At 46.6% G+C, this 12,628-nt stretch overlaps 1 protein-coding gene across 5 annotated transcripts in view; it reads right to left on the bottom strand.

Annotated features, from left to right (window-relative positions):
• ROBO3 (roundabout guidance receptor 3) overlaps positions 1-12,628 on the bottom strand; it is a 186,386-nt gene that overhangs the window by 146,375 nt on the left and 27,383 nt on the right. For 4 of the 5 annotated variants that reach the window (XM_060268621.1, XM_060268623.1, XM_060268625.1 and 1 more), the window contains exon 2: positions 1,810-2,136. In XM_060268621.1, the coding sequence (XP_060124604.1) occupies positions 1,810-2,136 (327 nt within the window). Of the gene's footprint in view, positions 1-1,809; positions 2,137-12,628 lie in introns of those variants that run through there. The other variant, XM_060268626.1, reaches the window with a different exon arrangement.

Here is a 12,628-nt window from a genome sequence, read left to right as displayed (position 1 = left end):
TTGGAGATCAACTAATGTTAAGTTCAGCTTGGGAGGTGCCTGAACATGTTAGCGACTCCAAGGGTTTAACCGAAATGGCATTTCATTTCCCCTGCTGCTGGTGTTTGGCCTTGTCTCAAGCAAGGCCATCATTCATCTTGTGTCACTTTCGGCAGGCCTGAATGCTTTTCCGCACTGTTTGTTTGTAGATCTTTGTCTCCATAAAACCATTACGGAAGACAATGGGTGGAGAGTGCCTTGGAAAGCCGAGCAGGAGATTGGTTTTGAGGTCAGGGCAGATAAATAATGAACCTGGATATCTTCCGTGCCCACAATCCACACGGCTGTTTGCTTCTCAGGGACCTTTGCTCCATGAAAGGCACAACTAGAGAAGCCTGCCAAGAATGCAGCTGGGCTAGTTGCTAGAAAGAGTTTATAACCAGAACAAAATGGACTTATCAACAGAGTGTTTGCACATGTCTTATAGGTGTTGGAAAGTGACCCGAGCAAAATTGGGAGGAGGGGGATTAAAAACCTAGAAATAGGTAAGATTCCTTCACTCAGATGCTTGACAACCCAGCAAAGAAAACAGGCATGCTCTTTTTCCTGAAATATTTCCAATACTGTACCAATGAACAAGCAAACTTTTCAGAAATACATCCTACATGCATTCCAAGTCTCCCTGCTCACCTTTATCCTGGTATTTGTACCAGATTACTCCCTTTATACCTCTGGTTCACCTGACTCACTATTGTCTACACAGCAAGGGTGGGGAACCTGTGGCCCCCCCAGATTTTGTTGGACTACAACTCCCATCAACCCCCTCCATTGGCTATACTAGCTAGAGCGAATTAGAGTTGGACTCCAACACTATCTGGAGGACCACAGGTTCCCCACCTCTGTTCTACATTAACTGGAGGAGTCAGTTTCAAAATAGGGGTCTTTCCCTACCAGAAGATTCCATGCTTTACTACTAAGACATGTCTATTCCCCACCAAGAGAATTCTACAATTTTCAGTAATCACCAGCAGTAACAGATTATGCATATGGCCCTGTTATTGGCTATATAATAGCTGATATGGTCTGCACGCCCCATAAGAAATTTAGAGCCCCAATCCCTTCAAATCAGAAGGCAAAAGACTATATGCAACATTCCCAATCAAAACTCTTTTTGGCACCCTAAGCCCTTTGCTGCATTTAAAGGGAGGGCGAGGAGAAACATAAGGAGACCTGCAAATCTATCTGAAACACTATCAGTTAATTCATGGGCAACACGCAGACACATGGGCAACACTGTGCGATGCGGAACGTATTCTGCCCTAGGTGAAATGATCAGGTAGCAGGAATTTGAAGGCGCCCTCATTGCTCCTCCCTCCAGCCATTTGCTTAACTCATTTTGTTTGACAAACAGCAACACCCAACCCCTGTCAATGGATGAGATTAGAGAAACATTTCCATTTCCTTTCAGTTTGGGCATTTAATTTTTAATCAACATGGTTTGGATGTGGCTGGGAGTTTGGAGGAAACTGGGGCAGGGGAAGAGAACAAATTATAGATTGGCAGAAAGTACTTAAGGGTACATCTCCAGGGCAGCTGCTCACATCTCTTGCCAGATGTTCTATATAATTGCAAATTCAACTGCACATGGCGAAGTGACTGTTTGCAGAATCGGGACTACACTCAAACGACACTTAATTCCAATATCATGAACCGCAGTTCAGGCCACACAGTTGCCCATCATTTATGGGAGCTGATGAGCATTGCATTGCTTGCGGCGTATCACTTAAGACAAGCCAAAGTTCTGTCTCACTTGTTCAGTATTCTACTTACTGGCTACCTCCAGAGATGCGTTCCTGCTGACCGCCTCGCCCAGGTAGTTCCTGGCTACACAGACATACACTCCCTCATCCGGTTTGCTCCTTCGTCCATGCACAATACGCAGAAAGAAAAGAGAGCCGCTGGGCAGCAACATGCGATGGGATCGAGGGTCTTCCTTGTCCGTCTCCACCCGCTCCCCATCCTTGTACCACTCAATGATGGGGGTGGGACGTCCTTCCGCTTTGCAGTTCAATGTTGCTGGCTCCCCCTTGGACACAATGAGGTCGGAGGGATGCTCTACTATCCGCGGAGATGAATCTTCAAGGCGAGGTCGAGAGCCTGAGGTGCAAAAAGAGAGAAATGGTTATAGAGAGCAGCCCAAAAGAGACTGTTGCAGAACTAAAAAAACAAGACCAGGCACAGTTCAGACATCAATGCCAAACCATGATTTACATTACAGGTATGTGTTTTCTCCAAGGTCCACCCTCCACCAGCTCTACTCATACCCTCACATACCTGGTCTGCACCAACCATTGCTTCTTGTTAACCTGAATTAAATAAATATATTTGTTGCAAACCGGAGTTTGCCTCCAAATCTGGCATTTGGAACCAAAGCAAGCCCTTGTTTCCCATTCTGATTTGGAAAACAACGTTGGTTTCTGCTAACAGTATCCAGATGCAACAGCAAGCTATGATGGCCACAAATTCAGAAGTGAGTAGGGAGCGCACGAGTCTGAGATATGCTCTGCCACAATTTTGGCTGGACATCTGAACTGGGCTATTGCAATGGAAAAGGAAGGGCAGTGAATGGCCAAAGCCAATTCATATTCCAGAGTCATTGATAGTTACAGTGCCCAAGGCTATTATCGCTCAAACTCATCCCACCACATAATGGAAAAACTACCGTCAAAAGTGAACATTTGCCACCATCGAAGGTCCCATACAGCTCAAAAAGAAAGAAGCAGCATGCAATAGCCTGGGCATTAGAGAGTGATGTGAGATCGAGAGATTGAAGACCCTGTTGCCCAAATAAAGGTAACACCTGAAGCAAAAAGGTGAGACTGTACCTGCTGTTCACCAGTGGACGGAGATTTAAAAGGTAAATATCTGAAAGGGCGTCTATGTTGCTACAGATCCTCTTGGGTGTTAAGATCAGTAGAGAGGGACCCTCTTGTCACCCTCAAAAGTTTGGAGTGGTGGCCTAGGAGATGGCATCCTCTGTAGCAGCTGCCAGGTTATGAAATTTGCCATCTCCTGAGATGCTTCTGACATCTTCACTGTATAGTTTGTGGAATACTGTCCCCATATCTTTAGGTACCAAGTATAAAGGTTTCCTTCTTTATAATGATATGTATTTTGTATCTTCATTTCCTATGTTTATGTTATCCCTGTGAGTGATTTAAAATTTTTAAAAGGATTGAATTTTAAATTGCTGTGACCTGCCTTCGGGCCTCACAGTGAGGGGCAGGTAGAATAGATGTTGATGAGGCTGATGTCAATGAGTAGAGAGGGGTTTGTTTTTTAGGAGGCTACATGGTCACACAGGTTAGGAAGGCTGGTCTTCAGAAGCATAGGCGAGTGTTGTGAACCAATCAAAATGGAGCGTTTCGAGCCCGCACCATATTTGGAACAAAGGCGACAGGAATATCCCACGTGGGGAGCGGGGGGGGGGATGCAAATGGCCACTGATTAGGTCACTGGCAGTGTACTGACAGTCAGAAGAAAGCTTCCACCTCATCAGGGCTAATTAATGGCTGAATAGAGGTGTGTGCTTGTGTTAGCAGTTGGCAAACGATCAAGTGCATAATTAGACATTAGCATACATCCAGAGGGTCTCGCACCTCTAGATCCCAAGAGAACGAGCAATCTCCTTTCAACAACAGCCGCCCTTCTCTGTCAAGGGCTGTCTCCTCCCTTGTGACTGCTAGGAAGATGCACGAGTTACAGAGGCACCTGTGCAGCAAAGCTCAAGGAGCCACATAGTTCCAGGGCATGTACAGAATGCCAGCCACACCCAAGCACCTCAGCAACAACTTGACCTTTTAAAACCCATGAAATTGAGAGGCTGCAGCCACTTTTGCCTCTGGCCCCGACCACCACTAGAATGTGGACTCCAGACACTTGCCCAGAAAGGAATGTTGCCCTCAAGCTATAAAGAGTTTCCCACCTTTGATTTAAGCAGAGGTTGGACAACCATCCATTGAGGTTTCTCTAACTCTTGATTATTATTATTTCAATCAAGCAGGAACTTGGGCAAGACGGACAACAGGGCCCCCTCTAACTGGGATTCTATGACCTCCCTTTCATAGTTCTTCCCATGTTTTGCCCTGATGAAATATGTGCAAGGTTGTTTTTTACTTAGGTATCTGCACCTGAGTTGTGCTAACATTTAAAGAGGAGATGTTAAAAGCCCCTGGCTATCTGGGAAAGATCTATTCCTGTGGCCCTCCTCTCCAATATGGTCACTTGAATTTTCTCCACATATTACTGGATTGTATCAAGCGTGCATGGTGGAATTCGTGCAAAATTTCTACTTCCAAGCAAGGGACCGATCTTAATTTCAACGTTGCTGTGATGAGTCCTAGCACCTCCCTGGGGTTGTCTACGCATATAAATGATTCTCAGCAGAAGAGGCCCCTGGTAAGACAAATTGTGCTCTAGGCAGCTATATAAACTCAGAAGGTAAAGTGTCGGACAGAATTAATCCTTTTAATCATCTGCTGAAGCCTCTGGAAGCTGCCCAGAGACTTTTTTCAGCACCTTAGACAGAGCAGAACTTAAAAGTCTGCTACTACCTGATTTAGCATATGCTCTCTTTCCTACATCTCTTACATAGCTAATGGATGAAAGTGACACGCTCGTGTCTTTTTGATCGTTGCTAGCCTTAAAGACAAAAAAATTATAATGGCATAAGCTTTTGGGGACTATTGTAAAATTCATGAGATGCGTGAAATGCTACCCTGAGTTACAGGTGTGTGTGTCTAGGTGTGGTGAGGGCATCATTCATACACACACAGAGAAAGAGAGAGTGTGTGTGTGTGTGTGTTAAGGGAGGAGGATTGTAAACAGTGAGGTCGAAGGGGAACCAAAAAACCAAAGTACAGAAACAGTACTAATTACATAATGAACAGTGGCCATTCACAAAACAGTTATTATTGCTAACACAGACATCCTGGCATTGGTAAGCCAATTATCATATGCAGTGTGTTGTTTTTTAAAAAAGAAAACTTTGACCCAGTTCAGTCCACACAATGGCAATGAACCTCTTGACAAATTGCCATGCAGTGGTTTCATGCTGCAGCACAGTCTCTCTCTGAGGTTCCTTTGAGGCTTGAAATGCTAACATGCAGATTTTGCACACATCAGTTTTACATTTTAAAACAACCATGCAACCGCACAGTTCTGGGTGCAAGCACCTAACATGTTTAGTTTCTACTATGGATAGAGAAGCAGAAGCGATCGTCCCAGTTGCAATCCTTTTGTCGCAATTCCATGTCCAAGCGGTCCCTTAGAGGAGGTACTGTTTCAATCCATTACTGTGGAGATGGGTCTCCACAAACTTTGTCCCAGTGAACTCCCCAGGAAGGTTGAAGAGGTCAATGAACCTGACCTCAGAGGCTCAAGCGGTTTTTCCCAAGAGCCACAAAGAAAGCAAAGATAAGCTCAACCGGGGAGCAGAGGGTGGAGGGAAGCTGGCCCCAAACAGAGCTGCCATTTCATAAAATAAATCTTCGCAGATTTAACTATGGGTTTTAACAATGGAAGGCATGCTTTGCCTTTAGGTTATCTGTGTGTCACAGCAGACACCATCTCCTTCACGAAAGAGAAGGAGGTGCTTCTCTAAGAAAAAAACGAGCAAGTAATTAATAATATGCACAGCAGCTGAGCAACAAATTTCACACGGGCCGCTCATATCCAAATCTATCCACATCTTAGGATCTAGATCAGGCATCCCCAAACTTCGGCCCTCCAGCTGTTTTGGACTATAATTCCCATCTTCCCCAACCACTGGTCCTGTTAGCTAGGGATCATGGGAGTTGTAGGCCAAAACATCTGGAGGGCCCACAGTTTGGGGGTGCCTGATCTCAATAGTCTTACACCCCATACTTGATATACTCACCATGGTTATGACCACTAGTAGGGTCTCTGGTAAGGGCAGCCAATGTAGCGCCTTCCAGAGGCTGTTGAACTACAATTCCCGTCATATCTGACTGTTGGTTGTGCTGGCTGGATTGGGTGGAAGTTATAGTCCAATAGCCTCTGGGGGGGTACGGCAATGGTTACCCTGGCCTATGTGGGAGGGGGTCTCTTCCTGCCCTCTTTCCCAAAATGGTGATTAGTCAATAGACACAAAATCTTCACACAATTCCCAACAACATTTCCTTAGCGTTCTAGCACAATTGCACTCCACTCTGTCACCATGAAGGCGGCGAAGACTCCATCTGAAAAAACCTATGGCAAATATCGAAACCAAGCCACTACAGGGGGTCACACTGCACATTACTTCTAAGTGTAAAGACACAGGAGGCTAGATCCTTATCTCCCCCATCACAACCCCCCAAACTCTTCCCTCTTCCCTCACCATTAAACAGTTACCAATATTAAACAGCTTCAACTGGTACTAATGGGATCTTTGCCCCATTAGTGCATGGAGGAGGTGGGGTTTGAGGGGGTCATAGGGTGGGAAGAATTAAACCTCCCCTCCTCATGTGCTGCGGTCCTGATCCACATCCAATGCATGCTTACTTTTGAGTAAGAAGAACATAGCTGCAGGCTACGTTGCAACGTGTGGTTTGACCCCAAAATCCTCCCCACATAAATGAGGGAGAGCGAGGGAACATATCAGTTAGCTCTAGCATGTCCCCATCACCCTCCTCTGCACACATTCCATCTCATCAATATCCTTCATAAATTGTGGCACCCGGAACTGGACACAATACCAGGGCCATCTTTAGCAGATGCGACACTGGGGTGCAAATATCCGCCCAGCGTCCCCAAATTACCATGGATGGGGGGAGCGAAGCTGCGCACTGCCAGCCATCAGGGGGTGCAACTCTCCCCCATGCTGCTGCGGGAGAGCGATCCCCACAGAGGCTTGGGAGGGAATGCTGCAGATACGCAGCTTCCCTCCCAAGCCTCCGCAGAAGGAGAGCCTAAGCCTCTGCGGGGATCACTCTCCTCCCGCAGAGGCTTGGGAAGGAAGCTACATGCCCGCCAGCCATATAGTTGGCGGGGCACAGCTTCCATCCTAAGCCTCTCCGGGGATCGCTCCGGGGGGTGGAGGCAAATACCTGCCACAGGAAACCTGCTGAACTCAGGAAGGTTCCCCACCCTCTTTTTGCTTCCTCCCTGCTCACTTTTGGCAGACGGCCCCCAGGAGGTTTGCTGTGAGGCAATGCAGCCCTTGGGCTGCCAGAATTTCCCTACCCAAATTAGGGTTCTCAGTCACGTTAGGGGGCTCCATGAATTTAGCAGGCTCCTCAATGACGATAGGAGGGGGCAGCACACAGACTTACCAAATGGAAAGTCAGGGCCAGCCAAAATGTTCCTGCTCTCACTCATGCAATTCTGCATGCATTGGGGTGGGGAGAGACTATATGAATAGGGCTATTATCTTTCCTCCTGTAGCTGGAGTGGGGAGGAACTAGGGATGTCGGAGAATCCAGAAGGAAAAAGAAACAGCCACTGAAACTGTCAATGTTTGCTTATTCGTCCCATACCTTCAACAGAAATCAATCCAGCAAATACGATTGATATTCACTGTTGTGGTTTTTAGTCTGTAAACAATACAGTAATTGATTATGTTTCTCCCCCGTTTGCATTGCATTTCTTTTTCAATGAAATGAATAGAATGGAAATAACACCAAAGCAGTTGCATAATAATTCTGTATTTAATTATGTAACATTCCACCACAGCAGACAGCGAGGTGAGGAACACAGTTTTGTCAGAAGCCGAACTTCAGTGGAACGGAAACAGCACTGCATGTGATGAAAGTAAGGCAGGAGCAAAATTGATACTTTCTAAGATCCTTAGGCGGAACACACACCTTCCTTGCACATTCACAAATTGAGACCAGGTTACGGAAGGGACTGCTTCACTCAATATAACCTGCTCAGCAGCTGTGCTCCTTAGACGGGGCACTGCTGAGGGTACCACTTAGGTTTTACTAGAAAAAGGTTTTTTATTAGAAAGGTTTTTATTGTTGCAGTTCTAGTCCCTTGGAATTGGCTACCGGCTGCAGTTAGACAAGTTTAGGTGGCTGCTGAAGACACGTTTGCTTAAGAAGGCTTTTCTTGAAAGGCGTTCCCTGCCAATTTTATAAAACATTAACTGTAGAAATGGTTTTATTGTTTTAAGGGTCTGTTATCTTTTGTATTTTATCTCATCGTACACAGCTTCAATAGCTTCTGGCTGTGAAGCAGTTTATACATCTGTAAAATAAACGAATAAATTTAAATTCCTAATCCATGCAGAAACAGGGTAACATCCCACCACCACTTGACCCTAACCACTGCCTGAAAGCCTGTATTCCAGCTAAGCCCATAAAGAACAAGGCTCTCACATGAGGTATTTGAGAAGTCTTATCTGCAGACTTCACTCAATCAATAGTGCTGAAATCCTAAACTCTGATAAGCTCCAGGGATATTGATCTGTTTACCAATCATAACAATGATGTCACTCATCCTGAGACCCTCCTCCTACCCAAGCAGAACAATGGTTTCTTTTTTATTTGATTGCTGCTGATTTTGATCTAGCCCTCTTCGCTAGAAAGGAATCTAGGGAACTTCTTCTGCTACACAATGGCACAAATGACTTGCAACCAGGGAGATCACCGCCTGGAGATATTCCTAAGAAAGCATGCTTAAAAGCAACTCCAAAATGGGGAAGGGGAGAATTGACTTCAAAGAAGTAGTTCAAGAGGAGGTGGGCTTCAGCCTGACCAGGACTCTGGAGAGACCCCATCAAAGGAGGAGAAGTCATGGCAGTCCAACACACAGCCCAAGGGAAGCATGTGGCCCTTAAGGCCTTTTCTGGCACCCCTCAACAACATTAGACACTCCACCCCACCTTGTAGCCCTTGTCCTGCCTTTCCAAAGCCAGGTAAGCGAGGAACTGGGCTCTGGGAAGAAGCTTTGTGGGATCTGACAGGGTTCTAGAGTCCTCCAGCCTCCTTTACAAAGCCTAGTTAGCACTTTCCCAGCTTTTGGAAGGTGGTGTGAGGGCTCCTGGACCCCGCCACAGCATTGCACCGCCTTCTCAAAGCCAGGCACCTCACATAAGTGGCTTTGGAGAGGAAGCAGGAAGGCTGGTGGGGGGCCAAATTATGGCCTCGCTCCTTCTCCCCGTGCAACAAGGCAATGTACAGCCCACAGGTTCTATATCAAAGTGCTCTAGTGGCCGCCCTGCCCTAGAACAACAGGAGATTCTGAAGGGCCTGCTGAGGTACCAAGTCCCAATGAAATCTTGTCAGGTTGCCCCTGGATGACCCCAAGTCTTTTCTTTCATTCCCAAGGCCCAGTTGGGCCCATTGGGAAACCCACTACCTTCCAAGAAGTTTCATCATCAGGAGCCTACTTAAGAGCAATTGTTTAGAGCGGAGGAGGGAGCAGCCAGAGACCAAAACGGTGTACCTTGTATCTTAGCAGGTAACCAGGAAGGGAAGGGACTGGTTGGAGCAATATGAATCTCTCAGTCCATCTTGGACTTGTGCTGGATGTAAATTCCCCCTAGCTCACCTAATCCCAAGTTTTGTGAACTTCTGTCTTGGCTCCAGGAACAATTGCAGTTCTTGCCATCAACCTGAGCCATCAGCGACTGAACAACATCTGTGGCTCTCCAGATGTTGTTGGGCTCCCAGCTCCAATCAGTTGCAGCCAGCATGGGGGTATTCCAGAGCACCACCACCCTCAGCCAAATCCCTCACAGCTATTTTCAAGCTCCCAAGGAAGACACTGAGAAACTGAAGCAGGTGAACTCCTGCTTGCCAGGTCTTCAAGTATTAACTGGTCCTTTGCTAGCAAGAGAGGAAGAGGCCTTGGATGAGCTGGAGTCGAGACCTGTCCCACTGGACATTGCCATGAAATATGGCAAAGGGGAGGGGGGCTGAAGGATGGGAGAGATAAACCAAAGATAAACTAAATTGAATGTCATTTAAAGAGGATTTTTAAGATGAGAAGAGAGTTGCTGAGACTCCCAGAGAGAGAAATAGCAAAGAGATTGGAATTCCCGTGTGTGTGTGTGTGTGTGTGTGTGTTGGGGGGGGGGAGGGATTTACTTTAAAACATATGGGGGAAATAGTCTTGCAGACAAGTCAATAGAACTTAGAAACAGGGCACTTGGGAACGCTGGCAGGCACAGGGTAGAAATTGGCAATAATTATGGAGGCAGCGGACAGGGTAAAATGACACGATAGGAATCTCTAAATACATAAGAGCATGGGTTTCAAGGTCATGCAGAAACTACTGCAATTCTGGAACATTTAGGAAACGGTTTTATACTCGGGCAGAATATCTATCCACCATACTCTGTATTGCCTGCTCTGACTAACAACAGCACTTTAGGCCAGAGAAGGGTTTTTTCCCATCTCCTGTCACCTGAATCTTTTCTCCGGAGATGCTCGAGATGGAACTTGGGACCTTCTGCACGTACTGTACTGCAGGCCCTTGTCCATTGAGCTACACTCTCTCCCATATAGCGATTTCAGGTAACTCTGCTGCAGTAAGGTTCTGAAAAGCAAGCTGGATTCAGTTCAAACATTCTAGCCACTCTTTCATGTTGTAGTAATTCCTAGGAACATAGGCACCTGCCACACCAAGTTAGGCCATTGGGTTTATCCACAATGATTTGCATTAGTTCTCCAAGGTTCACAGGAATCCTACATAAAACATGGGTTCTTCTGCATGCAAATCAGATACTTTATCACTGAGTTGTCCTTCCCAAACCTCTAGACTTCCTGTACAGGAGGACTGCAGCATTTGTTTCTTATGAGGTGGGCCATTCCCACCCCATGAAGACACTTCTTGTTGTCAGCAGCTGACACAGATGTTTACTACTAGCATGGAGACTCTCCATGCAAGCAGGGAAATCTGCAAGATGAAGCTGATTTAAAATGTCAAGTGGAGGATAAGCACACACCCCCTAGCATTTCCTCCATCTTCTCAACCACCAGGTGTAGCCTTCCACAAAAGGAATGAGTGCCACAAGGTGTCAGGGACTGGGCAGAGGAGAAATAATAGAGATTGACTCCCCAGACTGACCCTTGAAGAGAAGAGAAAGACAGTTTAGAATTATAACAGGGGTTTGAGGGAGGTCACAGCTCAAAGGCAGACAGCTGACAGAAACAGTGTCTTTATAAAGCATTCCAGACCCGCTCTCTCCCAGAACCCGGAGAGCCTTGAAAGTAGGAGAGCAAAGAGCTCAAAGGCAGAGGGCACCCGTAGAGGAGGTGAGGAGGAGGATGAATGAGGAAGTGGGAGAGACGGGGGAGTGGAGATTCACTCGGGACAATGCCATTATCCAAGAGGCTGGGTTCTAAAACCTCTCTGTAAATACTGTGGGGAAAGCGGACGGTAAGAAACATTCCTTGTCTTTGTACGTTCCTGGGCAACTGGCCGTGGGAGTTGTTGGCAGCAGCCTGACACAAGGATGGCGAACCTATCAAATGTTGTTGAACTCCAGCTTCCATGAACCCCAGGCAGTGCAGCCAACAGTCAAGGAAGACAGGCGTTATGGCTCATTAACATCTGGAGAGCCACAGGTTCTCCATCTTTGAAGCAGCATGTAACAGACAGACTTCAAGGCGTCTACAGCAATGTTTCCCAAACTTGGGACTCCAGCTGTTTTTGGACTGCAACTCCCATCATCCCTAGCTAGCAGGACCAGTTGTCAGGGATGATGGGAATTGTAGTCCAAAACCAGGCAGAGATTCGGAGTTTGGGAAACATTGGTCTACAGTGAGGTGAGACACTGAAATAAGATGTGGAAATTCAAGAATGTGACAGCAAACTCACTAAAATAGACATCACCAACAGGCATTGGACTACAATTCCCCTCCTCCACTATGCTTGCAGTGCTCCAACAACATGTGGACTACTCCTACATTATAGTATAGAAAGTAAAAGGATTGCTTTTTTCTTTTTGGAAAATCTACTTGCAAAGACCTTCAAAACTAGCCTCAACTCTTTTGTTCTTAAATTCACAGGCCATTTTTTAGAAAAATGATCTTTTAGAAAACCAACCGTACTGCTGCCATCTACTCATGGTCCAAGATGGATACAGCAGCAATTAGTTGAGGACCTCCACCCTTGAAATATTCATGATATGGCCCTTGCCATTCTGAGTTGCTTGGACCCACCAAAAAACCAGGCAGGCAGGCAGAAATCAGCAATGCTGATCCCTTCGCATAAGACGCAAAGGGAATCCTTTCCCGCTTGGTCTACACAGAGGCTGTGCCATTCCTTGGTTTACTTATGGATTGCACCGGGCGTCTTTCCACTGGCCTACTTCCAGGATGGAGAGGGGAATCCTCAAGATGTTTCAAAGAGGGAGGTTTGCGAATGCAAAGGAGATGGCCCCAGACTCCTTGTATTCCTGCTAACATCCTTCCACACCAATTCCACTCCTAAGCCTACTCCCCCCACAACCCAAGTTGGTCCTTGGTGTGGCTATTTGGCATGCAAGTCAGGCTATTGCCTCTCGCCAGGCGCCACATTTCAAGAGCTGTCAGAGAGAGGAATCCCAGCTGGGGAAAGCAGACACTGCCTGCTGCTGCTCCTTCCCTGGGGCAGAATTCAGGCATGAGCCTCCAGCTGCGAATGGTGTCACTAGCTG

Source organism: Zootoca vivipara, chromosome 15, assembly GCF_963506605.1.
Source record: "Zootoca vivipara chromosome 15, rZooViv1.1, whole genome shotgun sequence".
NCBI classification, from domain to species: Eukaryota; Metazoa; Chordata; class Lepidosauria; order Squamata; family Lacertidae; genus Zootoca; species Zootoca vivipara.
This window is presented reverse-complemented; position numbering and strand designations above follow the sequence as displayed.